The sequence below is a fragment of the Anopheles funestus genome, chromosome 3RL (assembly GCF_943734845.2).
Source record: "Anopheles funestus chromosome 3RL, idAnoFuneDA-416_04, whole genome shotgun sequence".
In the NCBI taxonomy this organism is placed as follows: domain Eukaryota; kingdom Metazoa; phylum Arthropoda; class Insecta; order Diptera; family Culicidae; genus Anopheles; species Anopheles funestus.
In genome coordinates, this window is record NC_064599.1 from 28,951,620 (window position 1) to 28,977,341 (window position 25,722).

General features: G+C 39.5%; 1 protein-coding gene across 26 annotated transcripts in view; it reads left to right on the forward strand.

The window, feature by feature from the left end:
- LOC125767566 (uncharacterized) overlaps positions 1 to 25,722 on the forward strand; it is a 183,468-nt gene that overhangs the window by 98,070 nt on the left and 59,676 nt on the right. The window contains exons 1-2 of one of the 26 annotated variants that reach the window (XM_049434276.1): positions 6,762 to 6,965; positions 10,696 to 12,525. The exons of 23 other annotated variants lie outside the window; for them this stretch is intronic. In XM_049434276.1, the coding sequence (XP_049290233.1) occupies positions 12,075 to 12,525 (451 nt within the window). In that variant the 5' untranslated portion in view covers positions 6,762 to 6,965; positions 10,696 to 12,074. Of the gene's footprint in view, positions 1 to 6,761; positions 12,526 to 25,722 lie in introns of those variants that run through there. 2 more of the 26 variants (XM_049434275.1, XM_049434274.1) reach the window with 2 other exon arrangements.

Genomic DNA, 25,722 nt, shown 5'->3' on the forward strand with positions numbered 1-25,722 from the left:
ATAAGTTGGGTTGGTAGATGATCAAGTGTTTAATTTTTATGAAAGGTGAAATTATACACCTATAATTCTTTTTTTTTCTCAAAAATATCTCCTAGGTCTGTCTGCACGGAATATGTACCCGTAATTACAATTTGTAATACTTTGAAATAGAAATACAAAAAAGCAATTTATAAAAAGTGCTTGCATGGAAATCTAATGTTTGAAGAGTATTTTTTACAGTATTTTAAATTAGTTTAATTATTTTTTTATAATTTGTTGATACTTTCTTATGAATGAGGTTTTATCACACATTGTTAATTGTTATTTAATTTTTGATTTTTAATTTATGATTATCACATTATGGACTCCTTTTTGTCGAACGAATGCAACCGTACCGAAGTCGCTTTCGTATCGTGTCCTACGTTGCTTTAAGTTCGGTTCAGCCACTCGATGGACTCATGGCCAACAAATACTCAACAAAAAAAAAAAACGAAAAAAACAGTACACACATGAATCTTTTACCTCGCGGAGGCCAGTAGTGGTGTACCAAACAGTTTGCGAAAAAGTACAATCGAACTTTAGCGTTCCCTCCCACTAGGTCAGGCACGCAGACTGTTATAAATATAATTTAATTTCTCACTATCGTCACTCACAAACCGACAACCGACTGCCCCTCCGCATGCAAAACGCAATGGCTCCTTTCGATTTCGAAACACCACCATTGCTGGGTTTACGCCTTCAACACACCCGGTTTATAAGAAGCCGGGCCCTGGGTGTTTGGGTCGGGTTTTGTTTATACTGACCCAGTCAGCGCCCAGAGACCTTCCTTGGGACGCGCGTGGTGCGTGCTATCCATTTTGCGTTTGTTTATGTTGTTTCGGGGCGTTATTTTTATGTATGTTGTTTTAAACAAATCTTCGATTGAGTGTTTTGTTGTTTTTTTTCTCGTTTGGGTGTAGGGTGATGTTTTGATTGAGGAAAACAATACGTCGCTTTCCCTTCCAACGGGGAGGGGTTTGTTTTGGGCGCTATATAAACCCGTAGAAGGCGTAAATCGAAGGCGCTCGATAAGATGCGCACAAAAGTCCGATAAAAGAGGGGAGAGAAGAGGAGCTCATTTTTGGCATTATCCCAATCGGAATTTACGGCTTTGGATTTGATCGATGTAGGGTGTGCACAACGAAACACACTGAAACATACTTTTTAATTCCACCACCAGCGAACCAGAGAATTTGGCATTTGAAAATAAAACACAATTCCATAAGACAAGGCACGATATGGACATGAAAAATGGTACACAAAACCCCCTTAAAAGAGGAGAGGATTTTGGTCGGGAAAAAGGTGCAAAACGAGAGGAAAGAGTCACTGTTTTTCGCCACTCTGCCAAAAGTGAAGTTTGGAAAACTGTGCGGAGCGTATTGGGAAAGGAGCCGAATAATTTGATCGTTAAACGCACCGCCCTAGCATGGTGATGGTGCGAGGTGTTTTTGGGGAAAATCGGAACCAAAGAACCGAACACCGACATGTGTTGACATATCAATGGCTATCACGCAGCCTGGGTAGGAAAATTATGGCAAGCTGTGAAGGCGTTTTGAGCAATGTACGGCCGCAAATGCACAGCGAGAACTATTCGACTGGGCGACCGGTTGTATGTTTGTGTGTCAATTCCGTGTCGTGTTTCACCCCCTTAAGTGGTGAGGAGGGGTGGATGAAGGAGGAGAGAAAGGAGGCTTACCCGATTGGTTAGTGTGTTAGATGCCTCACATCCCTGATGTCCTGATGGCCCTGATGGCGATGGCCAACGACGTATGGCAGTTTTGCACATGCCATCATATCTCGTGACCGGGCATGATCGGGTACGGCAAAACGTCAAAAGGTGTGCTACACTGACGGAATCGAAAAATGGTGGCCCGCTTGATGGTGGTGCCAATAATAGTCGGGTTTTTTTTTGCTGAAGTTGTTGAACAGAGAGAGAGATCCTTTTTGGGGAAAGTGATGTGTGTTAGTGTGTTTGTGTGGGATAAATTAGGAATGATAGAAAAAAAAGTTAAAATAAAGAAAAGCACCAACACACATCACCAACATTACCCTTATTATTGTTTGCCATTGAAACACAAATTTAAAAAAAATTTGAATCGAAAAAATCCCAACTTGATTAATATTAAACAGTCAAAATGTGTGAATGGTGGGCACAAGTCATAATGGTGAAAAACCGGGTCAAATGTGTGGCGGGTTATGTGACACCAAATCATTATCACATGTAAATAAATGAATTTCTGATTGGTGAAATAAATTGAAGTGGATTTTTTTTTGGGTTGGTTTTTTTTGTGGACTTCTTTTCGATCGTTGCATTTCAATACATTCCGTGTATGACAACAGCTCCTGTAGTACTAGAACAGCTGTTGATAGATGGTATTTTTTTGCCTCTTCCATATCAAACCAGACATGTCGGCTACACAGTATCGAATCGGTCGCTCTTCACGAGGACAGCCCCACGTGCCATACAGTTGGGCACTTTTGATTGAAGCCCGGTTTCGTTGGTTGAGCTCGACCAAAGCTCGACAACCAAATCCGCCAAATGGCTGGTTGACTATGGAGGGGTTTTTTTGGCTGAAAACATGCGTCGCATTGGTACATTTCGTGGTTTTTGAACATATGGTGAAATAAAAAAAAATCACCATCCGTGTGGATGTGAAGAAAATCGGAACACTCAGTTTGGTTGTTGTTGGGTAGTTTTAGTGTAGTGTGTCCTGTTTTTTTTTTGGTTATTGGTGCACATGTTTTTTTTTATACAAACTGAATGTCCTCGGGTCCCTTTGGGTGGAGGGTTTGTATCGAAATGTCAATTCTAATGTGCGACATATTGAGGACTTTTGTGGGCTGGAATGTGTGATGGCTTTTGATGCAACAATCGAGGGCAGTGGTTTGAATCATAAAATAAACTATTTTGGAATGAATTACTTTTCGAAAAGCAAATGATTGCAAATAGTTAAGCTTGGTCCATTCAGAAATGGAGGACCTCTTTGTAATGCATATATTTTTTACCATCATTCCAATTGAAAGGAATTCTTAGAATGAAACTGTGGTTATATCATTAAAATATTATTTTAAAAAATGAAAAATGCTATTCGTCAGTTTTACGAAGAAATTCTCGGACACTTTAATACTGTTGATGCTCATTTCTTCCCCCAGCAAAAGGCAACAAGGCATTTTGGTCAGCATTTCATCGTATAGCTTCCTAGGCTCGGTTTCTGCCCATTGTTTTGTTGTATGAAAATTTTATTAGGAAGCTTTTATTGCTGGGAAATTTTTATGTAAATCTTTTCCAGAATCGAATTTGTCGTACAGCACAACATTTTTGCAAATAAGTTTTTTTCTAGCTTTGATCGCTAGGAGCACTTATTTCCAAATTAATTGATTGTTGATTTCAATATTTATTAAAATGGATTTCTAATTCCTTCACTAAAAATTTTTTAGTAATTAATTCAAGTGACGGCAACTTCTCCTGGAAAGGAATTTTGTGATTTACAAATCACAATCATCACTATCTTGCAAAAAAATCATTCTTTTATCATATAATGTTTTATTAATAAATAAAATGCTAAGATATGCTCCAGAAGTTGTTCACATTCGCTGCACAAACTTCGCTTTCTCAGAATGTATCATGTTTGCCGATACTTCCCAAGAACAGCCACAAGCAGCTGATGTGACAAATTGACTACCATTTATCTCGAGCAAGATTTGCCAGGGGATCGTCTAACGGCGATCCAACAAGTTGCGTCCCGAGCCCGTTCGTGTCGTACTAGAGCGGGACCGGGTAAACGATGATGTTCTGCCCGTCCTTTCGGTTTACTGCCTGTGGGTGTTGATAATACCGATAACGATGATGACCCATCGTCTAGGGTGAGAATGTTGTGTTGTGTTTCGTCCACATCCAGTTTCCCAAGACGAGCGTCAAACGCACCGTCCCATACGCGTTACCAACAACGCCAGATTGCCAGGGTGACAATTGATTACTGCCATTTCACTTTCTCTTCTAAAACACTCACCATCCTTAGGTTTACGAATTCCAAACCGGGACCGAACTCGGGAATGGGCTTCAAGTGCCTAACAAAAAGAGGAAAGTATATGTTAATGGACCATATTGTACGACTCGCTCACTGAGAACAGACGTCGGCACACATATACATAGATCAAAAAAGTTTTTCAATAAAGTCTTTTTTGCCTCGGGTTCTTCCTTCCACCTGCCTACCGGAAAAAGCCAATCACAGCGCAAAAGGAAGCTTTGCCGACCGTTCGTTTTCCCGCTGTAATCGCCTGTATCTTCACACCGTCTGAAGGGCATCGGGGCCACTCATGACACATGTCTGTATTTATCGAAAGTGGGTCCTATAATAACGAGCGAAAATCGTTGTTCGCTTTTGGGCAGTTTTCGAATTACTTAAAACTCGCACGCCCAGCAGCCGGACAGTGCGAAACGAAAAGAAATCGTAGCAAAAAGAAAAAATCGTCCAAAACACTAAAATCCCACAACAAACCGACACGAAAATCCTGGCTTCCCGTTCGCTGATAAATGATGGCCATTATCTGTAGGTACTTATTGCCAAGTGACATTTATCATACGTGCTCAGTACATGAATCAAAATAGTTGTTGATAAATATTTATCATTGCCCTTCGTCTGGTCCCATGTTCTTCTCATTCCCTTACGCGAGAAATACATTTCGACGAGGTTTTTTTTTGCTTCGAAACAGAAGGACACAAACCATTGTTGTCCTCGTCCAGGAGATGCTTCTTTTTGGGGCATTATTTTCTTGTGATGCCGGTTGGTGTGTGTGTTTTTTTTTTACTATCACTCTCTGCTTCACTGCTTGCGATACAGTGGAAATGATGAGTTATGAAACATAAAGCAAGCGGATTATGTTGCTCGTCCAAATTGTTGCGTAATGGAGTGCACTTGGCTTTTCGATTGCATTTTTTGCCTCCTTTTTTCTCTTTCTCTCTCCTTGCTACTCCTTGCTACTCGGTCCATGCATCGCACCGTTTTGTTGGCGTGCGGCGTACTGGTATCACAGCGGTATTCGAGGATTGCAAGTGCGTAGTAAGGGTGGGCGTATGTGTGTATTGTTTAACAACAGTCACAATGGCTTGTAATGCTTATCGCAATCTGGTACCTACTGCTTTACCGGTGGAATTATTATTCGTACGTGCGGCATGGTTGGTTTCGAGGTTGTTTATGACGATGAGTAATGGTTGCTCTGTGGAATTTGGATCTTAACCCGAGTGATGGAAGAATGGGAAGAAAATATTGTTTTATTGTATTCTGTTGAAATGAGCTGATGAGTAATTAAAACACTTTTATATCCAAGTTTCCTAAAAAAAATGATTTGTTTGAAGATTTTTTTAATTTTTTAAATATATTATATTTTATTCTCCTTCTGTGGAAACTACATTTATCAAGTACAATATTTACAAGCCATTTTGTGTTTTGCCATATCCTGAAAATAATATAAAATAAAATTTAATTTCTATACTCAGAAACAATATTTCACAAATTGTTTAAAGTCATACAATTTTTAAATTTAATCTAATAAAACTAAATTTTTACACCCACCATACAGTGACCTTGAATATTCTAATTATATCATCCTTCTACGCATTGGTTCTTTTGTTTTGCAGCAAATTTTTAATTACTACCCACCGAGAACATTATCTCAGTTTTCCTCTATACCACAAAATATACACTCGAGCGATGTGATATGATTTCGTATACTCTCTTTATGCGTCGACTTTTTCATATTTGCCACATTTTGTCACACACCAGTGTTTTGTTTTGCCACCCCGTTTTTATCACAGACAGATAGTGAGAATGCCCGCGGTGTTGAAATCCGGTGTAGAATGGTAGAATCTATTTAAAACAACATTATGATAGGTGCGGCATATAAAATAAAGCAATTATGATAACTCACCTGTGTGAGGCGCTGAGACATTATATTTCAACTATGCCGAGTTCAAGGTGTTTGCTTCAATTACCAAATTGTGTTATCTTGGGTGAAGAAAAAAAATGCTTAAATAAATAAAGGAATAAATCCTCTGAAACTAATCAAAATTAAATTAAAACTGAAAACAACTTTCGCAACCAAGTCGCTGGTAAATGGTGTGATTAGATTTATTTTGAGGCAATTTATGTGTTTTTTTTTTCTTAATTAGACGAACTCCCGCAACTATCCCGCACGCGATGTCAAACGATACCGATTATCGAAGGAGAGGGAGGGTTTTTAGGTTGAATATTTTCCTGCTTTTTTCCATAATTGTATCGGAAGTAACTACAGGGGACCTACCAACCGTAAAGACAGTGGTATGGTCAGCACGGTCTAGCGCATCGTTCCTTTATCGTGACGTTTGCTACCTTTGCGATGAGGTTTGGATTTAAGCCTAGATACACGAAACGATAAGACAGATAAGAGCTGGAGCTGGGAAAGCGTGGAAGCAACAAACACATCGCCATGATGATGATGATGATGGCGATACCGGTTTTGTAGTACACGGCCATTTCATTAATTACAGTGAAGGAAATTATGTAGCAAGTTTTTCTTGTTAATTCACAAAAATTCGTTTTAAATAATTATGTTAATTTGTCATAAAACAATCTTGTAAAATCTTGTAAAAAATACATTTAAAATCAGTTGAGTTTTTTGTTTGTTTGTTGGATATTTAATGTCAAAGTCTTCCAAATAGAATGTTTGCTCTCTCAGCAAATATTTTGCACTGCACTGTGTACATCCTCATCCACGAACCTATCCCAGTGAAGCCGTATGTAATCGTAATCGTCTGATGCTCCCATGTACCATGGTGGGGTCTCTAGCGGTGTAATCAGATTTTCGGCGTGCAGTGATTTTTGCGCTGTCGTCGCGTTTCGTTGCGGCCCTTTTGTTATGGCTATGTTTTATTTTTGCTAGTCTTTTTCTTGTGAAGTTCCGTTCCGAATGTGAGTTGACAAAAGGGTTCAATGTAGAAACCGAATCGTTTGTTTGTGTTACGAGTGGAAATGATAAACCGTAAATTAATTAGTCCAATATTAAATTGTTGAAGACAACGATCGGTCGGGAAAGGCAGATGCAAATTCCAATATATGTTTTTTTTTTTGAATTTTTCGTTTGGTAGTGTATGGCAAGCAACATTCAAATATAAAAACCAGAGACTAAATGTGAAAGAATTGTGAAAGTGTTAAAAAGATTGGACAGATAAAGAGAAGATTAAGTGTCATTTTTTCGGTCACTTCAACCAGCCATAAACTATGGCACTTTATGTGTCCGTCGAATAAAGCTTACGAGAAGAAAAGGTAGTTTAAATCGATAAGAAAAAGAAGAAGAAAATTTCTGAAATGATTCGAACCAGATTTGAATCGTTGAAAGTGCTCTCTAAGAAAAAACCGTATGCCAAACCATATGGTGTAACTTTGAGCGCTCGTTGACAGTGTCTACTAGTGGCATCGTAAAAATAAAATTGTCTCCATCCTTTAAATATGGGTCGGGTGCAAATGAATTCGATTTTGTGTCGAGGCAAAAGAAGAAAGAGAGAGAGGGAGAGAGAGATTGGAAAATATCTCCTTTTTTCATCGATAGAAATCGAAAGTCAAACATGACATAAAATGGGTGATTTTTTGCTGGTTCTAGCATACGGGTCGATCCCAATTCAAAGAGGGGTTCGTTTTCAATGGTCCATTTTGATTCGCACAAGTCTCCACCCGCGTACTGTTTGTTTGGCTTTATTTTTATTTGGCTGCGCTACTGTCCCAGGATCGTAGAAAGCGTGTAAATAGAGTAATAAAATTCTGAACGCTAATAAAAATTGTAGTTCAGTGTGTTGGCAGTGAAAGAAGAAAAGAATGGAAAGGAAGAGAGTTTCACTCTTCAGCAGGGCATAAATAAAATAGACGACAAAAAAGAAACAGCCGATAAGTTGACTGGTTATCTCCTGGTGTAAGCGAAATGGTAACAGTGCGGTTAGGTAGTCGAACTGATGATGGCTGATGATGAAGTTACATGCATGGAACTGTGTGGTAATACATCGGGTTTGGGTGTTGCCATTTATCATGTTCATTTGTGTTTTTTTTCGCACTTGTTTTCAACATTCCGGGCGTTTGTTTGGCGTGAGAAATTATTACCAAGGAAAGAGATTTATTTTCGGTAGTGAAAAGAGTTAAGTACGGAGGTTTCCTAGTGGAAATTTCCCGTTTTTATTGATATTGGATTTTTGTTGTTGTTGATAGTAGCTTTAGGAAACATATTTTTTGAGTTTATTTTTATTTGTACAATATTTTTAATTGAACAAGATTATGTCAAATCAACTCCATACGAGATCGATGTAGAAGGATGCTCGTTGCAAGGAGCAAAATATCCTTAAAATATTTATGTACCTTTTGCGCGTGTGTTGGAATTTGTGTGTGCACGTATTTTTGATATCTCAAAACACTTCCGTTAACAAATAAAATATAATGACAAAAGTAAACCTTACACGTACGAAATGAGGCGAAAAAGGATAACAGTTGCAGGCCTGCAGTTACAGCAGCAGGTGTGTGAAGGCAAATCGCAACCATTGAAAAATGGTAATAAAAGCGCAACAAAAAGAATGAAACCATGCCGTGTACAGTGTGCAACATAATAAAAATAAAGTCAAACAACAAATAAAGCATAAAAGTGGGTAGAAAATATTAACAACAGTAAAGTGTACAGTAATAAATGTGTTACGATTTTAAAAGGCAACCGTAAGCGTAAGAAAACACGGAACAGGGTTGATGAGAATTTTTACCACGATTTTTGGATACGTAATCGTACAGCAGAATCGGTAAAAGGGGGGAAATCAGTTTTAAAAAAACAACAAGGAGAAAACAAGGATCATCTGCTTTCCATGGGGTGTGTGTGTGCTTTTTTGTGTGCAAGAACCGCCATCGTTCAATGTGACTTCGCGATATTCCCGATTGTGCGTACGGTGTGGAACATTATGCGTAAATGAAATAAAATATCAAGCAACAGCAAAAAAAACATAACACACAAAACACAAATTAAAGGCTATTACGTGACAGCAGTATGTACGCTGGGGTGATTTTAGGATTGCGCGAAACCAGATGCACGACCAGAAGGAACAATCATTTATCTGTCCCGTTTTATGCGCGGTTTACTTACGTGAAAATCGAATTGGTCAGCCAAACGTTGATTATAAATTTAAACCAAGTGATAAATTCTGTTTGTATGCTTTTGGGGACAAATAAAATAAAAATACAACAGGGGTAGTGAAGATTACCGTAGTCTTTGAAAATGGGGTTGAATTTCGTTGTTTCTTTACGTCTCTTTACGTGACGCTTAATGAGATTGTATATGACTGCTGAGAGTTTAGATATTTATGAAATTGGCAACATTCGTTTTGGTACGTGTTTTTGGGCAGGGGAACATAATTTGTGTATTTTGTTTGGCTATACGATGGTTTTACGAGTGCATGGTTTTGTTTGTTCCGTACCCAAGAAAAAAAGTTTTTATATCGAATTGCGTTAATTAAGTTGCGTAATTTTTTAAACCGCTGGAAAGCTAACATATTTGTTGTATTTATGATGTTATATTTTTATTAAAAATATGAATAATTTTTAAATGGACACTTCACAGGATTTTCAAGATTTATTGGGTTTCTAACATATCTGGACTTTGTTAAAGTTGAACTAAAACTTGGTTAGGAATTTTTCACATTTTCTGAGGAAGGATTCCTCTCTCATATCAGCATATTAATATTATTAATTATAATATTATTTTAATAGATATTACTTAAAAGAGACAACACAAAAACAGTTCAAAAGAATTCCACGTTCGATGTTAAACATATTACAAGCATATTGTCCAAACGCCGACTTGAACATTATACAATGAACTGATAATAATAGGAATTATCGTTGGCACGAGCAGCACGTGGTAAAAATATGATTCCGAATCGATATTTTAAACCATTCATTCATCGAACAGTGGTCTCCCTTCAACATAACTTCCCCATCGGCTGAGTTATCACAATCTCGAACTGCCATATATCATATTTCCGTATCAAACTCGGAACGGCCGGGCTATGGTGTGTTTTGCAGATTAGATTGAACCGGATTGAAAGCTTGTGTGGTGCGCTTAAGCGCGACTTGACTGCTGACATTATCTTATCCGGATTTATTTCACCCCATCCCACCTCCTGCCTCCACACCGTTTAGAAAGAAAAACCTTGAAACCATCATCTTGCACACATCGTGTTTTGTGTTGCGCTTTTGCCGACAAATGGCGACGTAAGTTCACGTGCGACGCCGGTCCTTGCATGACTTGTAATTAAATATCCTGACCGATTTAAGGTTCGGTTTATGTGTGTGTGCGCGCGTGTTTGCTGTTCAGTGAGAGAAGCGTTCAATTGCCATAAGCCTTCCATTGTGTGTGAAGCATTAGGTTTGAAGCTTTCGTGATCGATCCTTAGCCGGGCGTGGGTTCGGTAGATGGTGGAGAAGAGTTTAGTGGCGTATACGAACGACCAACGACACACAGCCCATTAGCACCGGTAGCAATGGGATTTTATCCGTTTTTGCTGGTGCTAATGGACAAGCAAGTAGCAAATCGAGAAACAAAACAGAACCGTACCGATGAAGCAAAAAAAAAAACAGAGCCAGTAACCGACAGCAATTAAACGTACTTCCATTTTAGATTATGTTAGATTGAGCGATAAACGTTAAAACAATTATAAATCATCGCTGAGTGCGCCAACATCGGTGGCATGTATTTTTGGGGGGAGAAAGTGTAACTCTCAGCCAATAGCAAAAGTGAGTGAAGTGAACCATTGTGTGACCATTGTGAGTTGTTGTGCAGTGAACGGAATTCAAGCAGTTAGTAGTGTCCAAGTGTACTGGAACGAGACTTTTTGGGTAGTAAACGAAAGGATTACCGAAAGACATTCGTTGAATGAAAATGTCAAAATGGAAGAAAATAAAACGTGTGACACAACATCGTTACATCGTGTAGTAATACGAGAAAAAAGTGTTTAAAGCAAACGCACAGCGACAACTTACCATCCTGAAAAGCATTAGAAGTGGGTTTTTGTTTAAAACAAAAAAAAAATCCACACATATTTCACTTAAAACTCGTCACGCAAGCAAAAATAACACTCACACACAAGCCCTGTTAGTTCGCTTGTGCAAACGAACATCACGTGCGGCTTAGTGTCACACGCGCGTGTCACGGTTCGGCATTGCGTCCGCCAGGTTTCCGGTTTCTGGTTGCAACCCATTTGTGCATTGTGCACAAGTTTGACCGATTGGGTCGACATAATAACATAATTATTAGCCTGTGTAGCGGATGAAAATTAAAAAAAAAATAAAACCCCTCACTCATACACTTTTAAACGTAATGATATTAACCGAAGACAATGTGAGGGTAATTTATGCGCGCGAAGCAAATGGATGAACAGCGTCCATATATTAATAACACAATAGTAAAGTAATATTAATGATAATCGTGCTACATTATCCAACCGGTGCGTACGTGACATTTAATAGAAAAAGAAAAAAACACACGTCCCTTGCTTGTGGGAAGACGTGAAAGAACCAGCAACGGGAAAGGAGGTTTTAAACTGAGTGAATCATTAAAAAAAGCTTGATTTATTGACCAGACTGTGGACACGGGTTGAGAGTGCTGAGTTGAGTGTGTGTATGTGCAGAGGATTAATGTGCCACCTGGTGGTTAGCCATGCTATTGAGTGGTTATGAATTCAATTATGAGCTTTGTTGAGTATATAAACGTGACAAGCTAAAAACAAATAGCACTGTTGAAGTTGCTGGTTAGTGATGTCCGCTAGTGGTGATGTTTAATCGCTGATTAAGCTTTGTATTGCTTAAGGGATGTTTTCACGAGAATTTGTTTTAAAAAAATGCAAATGAAATGAAGAATAAAACATTGTAGTAGAACAACGTCTAAAGGCACAAAGTAAAAATAAAAATCTACGAACAGTCGTACACCTGTCGTACGTCAGCTTTGATACCGAACCCATCCTCACATACGCCGGAAAGCTGGACCACGCACCGGTTTCCATGATGGCCGGCTATCGGCATTTACCACCGCATCACCAAGCCCGGCCCGGGATGTATCATCCACTGGCCGGGCACGGTATGCTTTATCCGCCGCAACCGGCCCACGGTGGTCCCACAATGAGCAGCCTGCAACAGCAGCAGCAGCAGCAGCAGCAGCAACAGCAACATCAGCAGCAAGCCGCTGCCCAAATGTCCTCCCATTCCCACCATCCGCAACAGCAGCAGCAACAGGGTGGCTCCTCAGCTGGCCATCATCAACCACCGATACCTCCACCGTTACCTCCCATGCACACGATGCACCAGCAACAGTCGCAAGCGCATCATCCGGCCGCGGCACATGCACATCCGGCCCATCCGCACCATATGCTGACGCGGCACTACCTCGGCATGCATGCGGGCCATCCGCGGTTGCACGGGCTCAACATGACCTCCAGTATGCCACTGAATGCAAGTAAGTAGTAAGTACGGGTGATGGATGTGGTAGGAGATTTTCAAGATGATTTGAATTGATGTCACAGGGGAGATATCTCAGCTCGTTGAGTTTCGTGACGTGAGAAATTTCTCCTCCTTTTATTCATTATTGAAGCTGAGGCCGGGAACGTTTTGTAAAGATTAGTCCCCTAATTTCAGTCCCTATTGACTTTTGGTGATGCTTATCACCAGATATCCAGTCCTGGGGCTCTCTAGAATAAATTATATACCGCAGGCATCTGTTTATAAATAACTGCAGCCATCTCGTGTTCTATATTGATATATCTCCAAGTTTGACTGGGCTACAGCACCATCTTGAGGTCTTAGTGCTTAGTCTTAGATCTTAGTGCGTCGACTAATCTGTTCCTTGTTCTAGGTCTCTCAAACACCGGAAAGCAACTCTCGCCTTGTTAATTTTGGTATCTACGTCCATCTTGGTGTCTTGATTATACGTCATTTCGTTACCAAGATCATGAAAACTCTGGATATTCTCTTGCTGACTTGCTGCTGATTATTCGCGTTCACATCCAAGCGATTTAGTCTTGCTGACGTTGCTGATGGTGAGACTTTTGGATGATATAATAATTGAGTTTCTCAAAGAGGATCGAAAAACAGCTTAATCCAAATGCTTCAGAGAACGCTTGAGAGTGTCTAAGTTCAAGGGCTTTGCTGTTAATCTTACTTCTTTATTTGTCCTCAAGGATATACACCACAAAGATGGCGTTTTTTCCGGAGACGTAGTTACCACCTATGTTGTCACTTATTGTCGCAAGCCGTGATTCATCTTGAAGCCACGTATTTCGTGCATCTTGTCTCTTCTCAATCCCTAACTCATCGACCTATTCCACTGGCGCGTGAGTGTAATTATGACTGTGCAAATGTTTTAGTTCAAGTGTAAACCAATATTGCCAAGAGCTCGAACAAGTTAAACAATCAATTACATCTGATGTTTTCAATCCAGGAAAATAGTTCGTTTGCCGAATGTTGAATATTGGATTGAGTTGCTGGGTGCAATGGAAGGTAAAAAAGTGCTGGGGATAGAAATAATAAAACGAATTGGAAAAGAAAGCGAAAGAACAAACAATTCGCATGTCAGGATATGAGTAAAAAAGGGAGGTAAGGAAAAAACTTTCCATAAAGCGCAAAGTCCAAAGAAACGGAAAGTTGAACTCGTTTCGTTCTTCGGAACTTTGCCAGTTCCTTCCTGCTTCGATCGAATCCTCGACGTGAGTTTTCATTTGTAACGAGCTCTGTGCTAAGCGGATCGGTTGTAAGTGAAAAGTCAACCTTGTTTTCCGCTTCCTTTCCTGTACCTCTCTCTCTCTTTCTGTCCAATATGACTTGTCCCTTTCCGTTGGTGCAATTTTGTCGGTTCGATTTTTTCGCCCAGCCATCATAATCCATAGTATCCGCGCGAATTCGTATCCTTTTCCACGATGGTTGGAGAAACTTAAATTTTTCACAAAACACACAAGTGTGTGTGTGTGTGTTCGAGGAAAAGTTTACATTTCTTCCTCTATTTCCCTCATACCTTTTGCTCGAAAAGTAAACTTTGTTGCACAACCATAAGCGTTTGTGTTTTTTTTTCTATGCAAACTGACTCGCATCAGTGGCACAGTTTTTTAAGGTGAGGATTGATGAAAAATAGCAATTTGTAATGTAATGAATGTGAGTCTGAATCGGACAGTTAAAACCAGCACGCCATTGGGATTAACTTTTTTCTAGCCAATTTGAAGTTCGGCGACCGAGTTTTCATCGAGCCAAGTAAAAGCTAGTTTGTTAAAAGTTGCTGTCTGTTCTTGTTTCTTTTCCCCTGTGGCGTGTACTTCTTCCACGTGTTAAAACAACTTGAAAAATGTTTTTGGGAAATGAATGTGTTATTTTTCGGCATTTCAGCTTTACTTGATACTTAAGTTATTTCGGAATATTCTTGAAGGATGTCAAAGGATTTTTTGTTGGGTTTCCATTTCCAACTTTTCTCAATATCTAGAGGACCTATTCGCTTCACACTGAATGTTTGATGAGCTGGGAATGTGAGGTTAATATAATGATAGTATGCCCATCTACTAGCAAACTATTGCAGTTCACAAATGTACAAGCTGGTAAAGCAACTGCCAGCACGGATTTTCGTTTTCCCACCAGAACATAAAAGTGTTCTGTCAGTTCTAAAACCTACCCAATATGGGTTTTGTCCGTATTACTCGCCACCTGGGGGAGGCCACCATCTAAGGCGTACAGCTTTATACACACCTATCCACCAGACATGTAACAGTCTGCTAGAAGTGAACGATCGTTCCGATTGCATTTATTCTTAGATCCCGAGCGTTGACCATAGCCGACACCGTGTGGCAGCGTGCATGACGAAGAGTCATGAATGGCCGGAATTGGTCCGTTACTTACCCGTCGACACATATGCAACCAATAAATGTCACCGGTGTTTGAAAGTTGTGCTACTTCCGCTTATTCTTCCGTACCGTAACCGGATCCGGAACGCTCGGAGCGGTTTATGTCGGGGGTGTCTCTCTCACTTCTCTTTTACAAATAGGAGGATTTTATAGTCCTTTTTTGTGCCTCTTGCACTACTTCAAACATAGACTCTTTAAATATGTTTTAGTGGAAAAAGCTTTACCCAGCAATATCTAATCGATATTAAAAGCCGTTTGCATTTCTCGCTGTTTCCAAGAAGAATTCACTTGCCAAAGCAATCCAAAGCTTTACGAGATGGAAGGTTTAAGCTTAAGCGTTTCTTTCAACGTCTTATTTTGCATTTCGTAAATGTAATCGATGCCTCTTCAGAAGCGTTCTACTGCGTGACATATCGATTGTTCTGAATACTGTTGCTACCAGTAACCTTCATACTCCTAGCGCTTCTTGAAGGCTCCCGAAGGCAACTGGTCAAAACGGTGCAGCTGTGTTCTGGAACGTCTTTCCCGGCCGTAAATATAAAAGTAAAAGCAATAAAACTACGACACCGTAAGTAGGTTTATATGTTTGTGAAATATCCACTTCCCGCGTGGAGCACGTGTCGGTGGCCATTTTTTTTTGGTGGCTGTTCTGTGTCTACCCTCCAAAAAAAAAAGGTACGTCGCCTGTGCGGTCGTTAAACTGGCTTGCTGAACTGGTCTGAGCAGGCAAATTCGCTGTCAACAGGGTTCACGTCGCCAACCGCCACGGGGGAGAGATGGTTTTTATTTCGAAAGTGACACCTTTCTCACTTGGGATGTAATGTCCTTACGGGGCACGAACACGGAAGAAGCAATAAAATGTTAAACTGGCTACTTTAGAGAGCTACGCCGATGGGTGACAGTAGTTCGGACGGGAAGCTCAGCTTGAAGTTAAGTATTGTTTTTGGGAAATGAAAAACTTAAAAGGAAAGTAGAGTTGTATTGAACTCTTGATGTTTAAGAAAATGAATTTATTATTTTTTTTTAGATTTTTTGGTTGAAGCCAGACAGTATGAATAATAACAAATGAATCGGTTTAAGTTGTATTTCCTTTTCTTTTTCTCACCACCAACACACATTCGTCAAGATAAACGGTTTCCTTCACATATGATGATGGTGCATCGCAATAAATCTCTTTCGTATAAACTCATACATTACACCACCAGACCATTACTAGCACTAGTTTCGTTGTTTGGTTTACTTATTTTTTCTAGTCTGAAGCGGATTAAAAAAAGCGTCTGAAACAGCGTCTTCATGTGGCTTTAGCACTGGTAGAATATTTTCAATATCATATCCCATTTTTGTTTTTATTGTGTATGTAGAAATCATCCATACGAACTCAGAACCGGCACCAATGTTTTTGCCCGAAGCGAAGCATATGGCTTTACTGCCGTGTTTTTACACCCACAACCGGATTTGGAATGACGATACCTAAACTGGTCGGTTCAGGTCTATAATTCCATCTAGATAAAAAGTAATTAATTTCATAAATGTAATTTGTTAACAGAATGTTACCCCGTCTGCCGTAATAGATGGTCTGCCGAAGAAGCGAATGTAAAAGATTGTGAGATAATTTAAGGGGTTTTCTGTTTTTCGCGTCTGTAGGGTTTAAATCGCTTGTGGAAATGGTGTTTGATGGACGAAGGTCTTTGTTTTAATAAACCTATGTTTATGAAAATTTCTTGTTTGGTTTAGAATTATTTACAATAAATAAATAAATAAATAAAAAAGAAAAGATCAGGTTTAAAATTTGTTTTCATATCAGTTCTAAATTTATTTATCAAACTTTTTTTTCGAAAATTCTTACGAAATATTAAACAAACTCAAAATTATTCCCACAAAACGCTCTAACTATCATTTCAGTTCATTTCAGGCATATGTTTAATTAAAACACTTCCCAGTCTCATCCACGAAAATGCCAAATGGCAATGGAAAATAGTAGTCTGGTAGTGAAAATAATTACATTAGGCAAATGTGTTTACCATTTGCAAGGCAGCCGGTAAACAACGACGGTACACCCCAATAAGACAACGGGGCAAAACGGTGGCTCATTCGCATTCATTTGAATCATTTTCGTGGTAGCTTTATTTGGCAAAACAACCGAACTTGAACGCAGACAATCGCTTTTTGGGGTTTTGTTTCTTTCTTGCCCTAATGAACAATGAGTTCGGGTACGTTTTTCTCACCGGCTTCCGGTCAAGCAGAGAACACTCATGAGATTTTTTTTTGGCAATATGTGTTAAGCAGTTTCATAGAAAAAGAAGCATAGAAAAAGTAACAAGAAATATCAAATCATATCCAAAAAGAAATGATTTTTCCATCCATTCAATCCGAAGAAAAATTTTTTGTTCCATCATACGCCCGCTTAACAAAAAAAAACAATGCTCCGTAACACGATAAGCACACAACAGAAGGAAAGGTGGTAAATTGGAATTGCATAAATAAGACGTTTCAAAAATTGATGTGTGACTATTTGCGACTCCCTCCGATTCCAAACCAACCTCAGACCACCCGATTCCACCTAGCCGACAATTGAACAATCTGGAATAGGTCCGTGACACTGCAAGCGTGACACTGGTTCATGCCCTTCGTTCGGGAACAAAAAAGAAAAGCTAGTTAAAGAACACAGCAAAAGTGGTTGTGCATAATTTTGCTTTTCTTCCAAACCGATAACATTCCCCGCCATTGGGAGGAGGAATTTCTGTACGGTGGCGTGTGTGCGTTTCTGTTCCATTGGCACAGGGTTGAGCGCTTTCGACGAATTTCCTATGATTGCATTACATGCTCTAGCTGTGGCCGGTTCGTGTGACGATGTGTAAGCGTTTCTTTCATGCATTATTATGATTTTTTCACTTGTTGTTTTGTTTGTACCATTCCGAACAAGTGCCCAACATAGTTGAACGATGAGTTTAAGCAATGTTTGACGAAGAAGCGCCACCAGAACGAAAATCAGTAGAAAACTAAACAGTAGGGAAAACATTGCAAAAACCACGTAACCTTCACATCCCTTTTGGTTTGTGAACGTTTTCGATAGAAAGCGTCTTAAACGTTTTTCACTGTCTTATTTCGTTTTTCGGGTTTTCCTTTGTGTGCTTGAGCCATTTATTCCTCACAAGATTGTCTTTCAGTCAATCTTTTTAACCCTCGATTTTCATTTCAGATTGTAATGTATTCAGAAGTTGTTTTGTTTTGTTGGACGGTGTCAAATTATAATTTTCCTTGATGGGATTGTTCTTATTGCATGTGATTTTTATTTGTCTACGTTTTTGGGGTGTATGTGTTTCTACGAACCCACAAAACACGAGTGGGTGTTGTGTTGTAAGTGCATGTGCAACAACTTAGCTTGTATCAACAACATGATGGTTGGGTGCTAAATGATATCTATTGATTGAATCCAATTTTAAATGGAAATTGCATTTTTCGTTCAAAATCGATAGTTGTTTGAGCAAAGTTATGAATTTTAGACGAAAGGTTATTTGTTATGTTTTTGTGATGAAAAATAAAAACTATTTTCCATATGTTATTTTTAAGAAAAAAAAATGTGTAATAAAATTTTAGATAACAAATATAGTAGCAATTATGATTTTTTTAAAAATCATCTTCTAATTTTATAAACTTAAGAGTTTAGGGTGTCTTCTGGGACCTGAAATATCTCATTGTGGCGTTTGGAATTTAACATGAGCAAGATACGTATCATCACCTAATTATTCTCCTGGGATGATGAACAATCCCATCCGTTGAAGGCAATAAATTAATGCCATTATTTATTGAACATAAGCTTCTCCCATACGAGAACAATCAGCCACAGTATCCTGGGACATCACAAAAATGAAGCTTACTCCGTTAAATAGTGTCCAATTTTTGCTATTGATCAAAACATTCCACCGATGTCGTTGATTGAGTGACAATTTCCGTTCAAAAATATCGTTTCCGGGATAAACAAAACAGAAAATGTCAAAAGTGTAAATTATGTTCCCTTTTATGTAAAGGGTTTCTGATAAACACATCTTGCACCGTAACTAACTGGTCCCTTGGTGTAAAGTTTGGATGACAAAAAAAACTGCTTCTAGCTACTAAATTGCAAAGTTCACACGGGAAATGAATTATCAGACGGTAGCTTTCTTCATTATCAGAGTGACCACCGGTTCACCTCGTCAACGAAATGGAACCATTTAGAATTCCTTACCGTTTATTATACAATATTAACACTCCGCCATCATTGCCAATCGGTACGATCGTCCAGGTAACCGGGTTACTATAAAATGAGTGTAAAATATAACGTTCTGGTTGTCCGGCCCTGTATGGGCTTGGTTCTCCCAGGTCGAATCAAGTGACGACGTGCCTTGATAGCTTAATAAATCATAATCGGTAACAATAAAATTGATGTCGAACCCGACTTTGGAAAGTTTTGGGAACCAGGACCTGCGGAAAGGCCAAAATCGGGGAAAGCCATCGTACGGGTCAGGCACTGTGTCGACGTTTCGACATCCCGAACGCAACGTCCGGAAGGAAGTAAATTTATGGACTAGAATCATGGACACAGGGCACACATTCGCCCAAACCAGGACATGCACACGGAAGGTTAAAAGGAAGGTAGCGAAAGAAGGGGAAGAAAAAAAATCATTAAAAAACGAACACGGCACGGCAACAACCGTCCGCTTCGGTTCGTACAAATAAACAAACATTGACCAACATGGTCACACTCCGTGTGCCCACACGCACCAACCCCCTGTGTGGCAGTGTGAGCACTGGGGTAGCTGCAAATAATGTGTGTGGCATGACCGTGTTGCCGAAGACTCCAGACTCGATGGCACGAGGATGAGTTATTAAAATGAATAGATGTAATCAGCATTGAATTATGAAAATGATTAATTTCCACTCGTTTATATATGTGTGTGTGTAGGACCCACGCAACAGCATCGAATCGATGCCGTTCATACCAAACAGTGTGCCACGGTCTACCGTTTGCTGGTATGCTGGTGCAAGTTAGCCTGTGCTGGCTAACCCCAGTTTTGGCACTTTGTCGCAAGCCACAGATTGTGCATGTGATGCACCAGGAACACGGTTTTCCGGTATGGGGTATTTTGGAAATTTTTCCAGCCACACAACCAATTTCGGGCCGAACGATTCGGGGGCGATCGTTGGCCTGCACTTGTCGGTAGGCCATAGGTAAAAAGTATTGCTCAGCCCCTCGGGTTTTACTCACCGAGGCTCTCTCTCTCTCTCTCGCGCGCGCTTGTAGAATATTTATAACGAGAAAAAGCCAATTTATCGGAAAGCAATTCCGGAGGCCCCGTTTGATTATTTATTTGCGTTTTAACCTTTCGCGCGGACTGCATGTTTTGCCGTTTTTTTCTTCCTGCCTCCATGAGCCCTTGCACCTGATTGTGTGTTTCTGATTGCACTGGTACCCAGGTTCGGGTACTACGAAACGCAAAACCCCACGTTTGTTGATACATTTTATTGAAGGTGTCCCCCTGTGTGCCCTGTGCTGTGAGTGGCGGCAAAGGTGCGCTTTCTAATGGTTGCTCTATCGGTGGATAATTTGAATCCAATCGAACGTACGAGCAAAAACGAATGCCACCCGTCTATATGGGCAAGTGAAAATAAAACTAAGCCCTCTGTTCTGGGCACCCGTTTTTGACACCAAACATCTACTGTGCTTGTTATTCAACGATGTTTCGTTTTTTTACACAACATTAAGTGTAGCTTTTTTAGTGTACTAGTAACAAAACAAATTCGTAGTTAGCTACACTCCAACGAAAGGAGGATTACCTGGGCGAGAAAAATAAAAATGCTGGGAAAAAGTGGAAAGCCTAAGCCTACCCCAGCTCAGCAGACCCTGGTGGTTGGCGGTCGGTATATGCTTCCCCATTTTCCCGGTGGTTAACCGTTGGTGTGATTTGAAAAATTATTGCCTAGGCTATAAATTAATCTCTCCTATCTATTTTGAGGCCATTTTAGGTGATAAATTTGATTTGCTACACCAATGCGCTAGATGTCCAAACCAGAATTGTTTTTTTTTTGTTTTTGTGGAATTATAAAATCTTTGGAAACAAAACCCCACAATGTGAGAAAAAGTTGGATAATTAACAGGAATTTGAAAATTATGCAAAAGTAAAGAATTTAAAATTAATTACAGAATTAATGTTAAAGTTTAAAATTTTGAGATTTTCGAGTAAAATTGATGAAATTAGAATTTTTTTCTGAGGTTTGTTTTAAGTGAACTTCAATATTTGGTGTAGAACTCGAATCCTTTTCACTTTCAGGAACTTTTGCAACTCTTTTTCATTACTTTATTGTCTTATTTAAAGTTTTGTAAAAAAAGAATGGTTTCCATTTGCTTGAGTTCTACAAATTTCCTTATCCACTACGACATATGTTAACCGAGTATGGCCGGGATAAGGTAAAATAAAAGGAGGAAATGCCTTGTGAAAAATATACTTCTTCAGCTTCGGGGGCTGACAATACGGCCGAAGCCGTAATCATTAATTATAAATAAAAAATAAAAATACTGCGACATATTTTAGTTCAATTTATCGAAAATCGAGGAATGAGTTCATCTTTACGAGTTCAATTTTACAATCCTTTGTCTTTTTATGTTTTCAATTATTTTTTTATTTTTTTTTTTATTCTTTTGAATATTCTTATTTTTCATTAAACAATTTCTAACATCAATATTAATAAAAACAATTCATTGTAAAAATAACTCCTAAATACAATGTTTTCTTTCTTCTTTGTTCACAGGTATGTGTCGCTGTTACAGGAAGTTACTTTCGGAGGATGAGTATCTAAACATTAGTTTGGCAAGTAGTAATCAATGTGCATGTTCAACTGTTCACCATATGCGCTTTCACCACAAGAGAGTAATAACACCCGATTTGATAAGCTATAAAAAGTCATGTACGACACATCAAGCACACTTGGACACATAGAGTGCCAACATTTACCTCAAGTGTCACTCACTTGCTGTGGTGCATGCTAATTTGCACCATTCACGCACGACAACCAGGTGTGTATGGGTGTGATATCCCTCGTTTTTTTTTTTTTGTAAAGGAGACATGCCCTGCAAAGGATGACCCGTATTGTAAACGAACGTACGCTGAACGAGCGATTGTTAAATGACATGCAAATGAAAACGGAAAAATATGCTACCCGTTATCCTTTAATATCCATTCGTTGGAAAGGAAATAGGGAAGGTCTTGCCAGGACAGAAACGGTTCGGTGCCAATAAATATGCACCTTGAGCCTTTCGTCCTCGGATCGGATTGTTACAACGGTCAGTGGAGAAAAAAAACACACAGATAGGACACGTTGACATGTGGAAGCTTTCCACTGGAGGTTCCTTTGCTCCATAGAAAAAAACGGGTTCGTGTTGAGATTTTTTACTTTTTCGTTGTTTTTTTTTTTTGTAACAAACCGTTTTAGTATTGTGTGTAAATGTGCAACCGGGCATTTCTTCGGATGTTGTAAACACTTGCCCGATTTCTGTCGGATAGAGGGGGGGTTGGGAAGTTTGGAAAGAAAAATTGAAAATAAAAAATTCAAAATCTGGTGAAAAAAGCAAATAGCCGACCATTAGACGCATTCGAATTGTGTCGAGAATTCTGTTGGCCCCGATGTCCACACAGGGCTCCGGACAACGATCCACCATAAAGCCGTAAGGTCATCTGCAAACAAACGATCTACGGGACACATAAGCCGATACCGAGAATTCAAAAACCGTTCCACACCGTGCGTAGGGGGGTTCCGTGTGAAAACGGAAGTATGACCTTTTGAATAAATATTCCACTTCAGTGGTGTACGGGCTTGAAGTTGGTGAAGTATCTGCTGTGAAGTTGTTGTGTGTCCGGTCCGTTCTTTCGTGTTTCGGAAGAAGGTGTGATACCATCCAATAAGGCCATTCTTTTCGCCTCAATGAAACGGGGACACTTTGTTTTGTTTTTTTCGCCCCTACTGAAACACTCGCTACTCGTTACAGGAAGAGGATGAATGAGAGTTTGCGAGGGGTTAGCAACGGGGACAGCTTTTTGGTGGTGTAAACTTCACTTTCCGGTCACCCCAGGTTTTAACACCTTTGGTGTATTTGCATTCGCGCACTTTGTATCCGTTCGAATCCACAAAGATGCCTTCCGGAAGTTGAGGGTGGAGACAAAAAAGTAATACTAGCAAGTGAACTTCGGAACATAAAAGAAAACAAAACCCATTTCCATCTCGTCCCCATAAGCAAACGACTGTTGACTGTTTGTTGTTTTGAGGATGGACAATGGTAGCAAAAAGCAAAACAACGCATATACTACCTTAAGAATGACCACGTCCACAGAAACACTCCAGTTCTGTGGGGAACTAGTGATCCTGGCACAGCAAAAAAAAAAACAAACAAACAGAAAAAAGGGTTCACAAGAATAAAGAATGAACAAAATGTCGAATATCGAGGATATAAATTGGTGCCTTGCACTACCGACTACCGACCCAGTAGCAACAGCAAGTCTAGTGGACACACGCCTATAGGGAGTCTCATCCCTCAGCAGGGCTTATAGTTTACTGCCGCCGAAACGGTGGACGTGGTGTATATTTTGGTGTGCGGTTTTTCTTTGTATTCTTTTCCATTTTACGCGCGAAAAGCTGTTGAAAATTTTCGGCGGTTAATTTGCATACCGTCTTTGACTTTACTTACCGGTTTGGATTATTGCTTTCATTTTGGCGTTTCTTTTTTGGTAATCGTTTTTCGTCTACTAATGTTGGGATTTTCGCTAGAGAACTTCCGTGTTTTCCCGTTTTTTATTTTCTTGTGCGGAAGTGAACGGTGAAAGGATGAATTATTTTCAACAAGTGGAGTTTATGCAAATGTAAATACAAGTTGAAGTATAAAAAAAACCTATCTTTAGGATAATTACAGTAGGTAAATGCTGTGTCAACAGGGAGTGATATAGAGGAAGGAGATGCATGTTAATTTTTTTTTAATGTAACATTACATGCTGGATAATATATTTAATTATAAAATATTTTATTTAAAATAAGATAATAATCGTTCTTTCTAACAATAACAATCTTTCCGTCAGTTAAAGGGATAAATTATTGAAATATAAATTTTATTTTCACTGTGACCAAATGGAACAGTTTAACTCAGTAAATAAATATCACAAAACTCGCTGTGGTGTGATGCATTTGCGGATAAATCAAAATAATTGGACCGACCGTTCACGAGTTGCGCCAAGGAGTGCTAGTACGAGTGAAAAATTCCGGAAGTGATAGATATTCCCATCGCGGATGCAATTGAAATGGACAAAGGCCCGGGGATATCACAAAACACACACACAATGAAAACGGAAAAATCATGAGCGAAATGAACATAAAACAATGCAACAGAAGCAAATAAATATCACGAATCGCGGGAAAGATAGAATGGCTAAGAAAGCAAGAAAAAAAGGCTTTTCCTATTTTTTATAGGCAAAAAGAAGCAACGGATGCATATCGATGGCGTTACAGAACAGTCCGACTAAAGTGAAGAAATTTATGGTTTCGTTTTTGGGGAAGTTACCGTGGTCAAATAAGTGAAAAGCAAAGGCCGGATGTGAACGGAAACCCAAAATTGAAATTCTGTACAATGTTTTTTCCTCCATGCACTCTTGTTGTTGGGTGAAAGTAAGAGAGAGAGAAAGAGAGAGAGATTGCAAACAAGCAAAACATTTGCTGTTGCTATTTTGTTGTTGATTTTTTTTATGTGTTGGTTTTGGTTCGAAGTCCTTAGAAAGCACACCACCGGAATGGGACAGGTCTTTCAAATTACGGAATAATTGCATTTCCCCAGTGTGGTTGGTGTGGTGTCGTGTGGATGAAATGAAGCAAACAGCTCACGGAAAGTGGTCGCGATTTGTCAGGCAAAAGTTGAAAAAATAAATAAAATATGTAGTGGCCTTTTTTGGACGTTGTATCGCGTAAAAAAACGAGCTTTCCTGGACAAAAGGATTTCGGACAAAGAAAATGACCCACCGGGTGAGACGCTTGCAAAAGTGCCGAAATTTTTCGGATAGACCCCTTGTACAGTTGCCCCCTTAGAGTTCATGAATAAAACGCTTCTAAACATTATGTTAAATAGATATCATTAGAAACGGGTTCCTCCCTCCCGTTTTTGGGAGTAGGCCGGAAGAAGCCAGTTTGGATGGGCTGGTCGGGACTTCCGAGGGAAGTCGGTAGTGGCAAATTATGGCAAATATCCGGACAGCTTATGGTACGGTTTCGTAAAGAATGGTTGAAAATCTTTCACTAAAGATTGTAAATAATAGTGTTTCTTTTTTTTCGGTGGGCAGGATAGACAGTATAGAAACACCTTAAGCAAACACCGGGTACGCCGAAAAATACCATTTGGTTGTGTCTTTCTGTTTTTCTCTTCGGTGAAGAAGTCCTAATCGACGTGTAAAACAAAAAGGCATCTGGGAGTTTTCGTGGGGAGAGCCTATTTTTGGGCAGAAATAAATTATACATCCTGTGCATTTGATTACACACCACTGTTGTTGGGTGTTGTACACCCGAAGGACGCTTCTGCTAAATGGTGAACAGCGAACTTTGCCAATGAGGCTCGGGAAGTCATGCGAAAGGGTGTCTTGTGTTTTTGGCACCAATAAATTAACAGTTCGTTTTTGTGCTGTTCCGTGTAACACTTGAAGCTGTCGGTTTCGATGAAATGCTGAGTGATTATGCTTTGACCTGGCCAATGTTTTGCCCAGCTGATG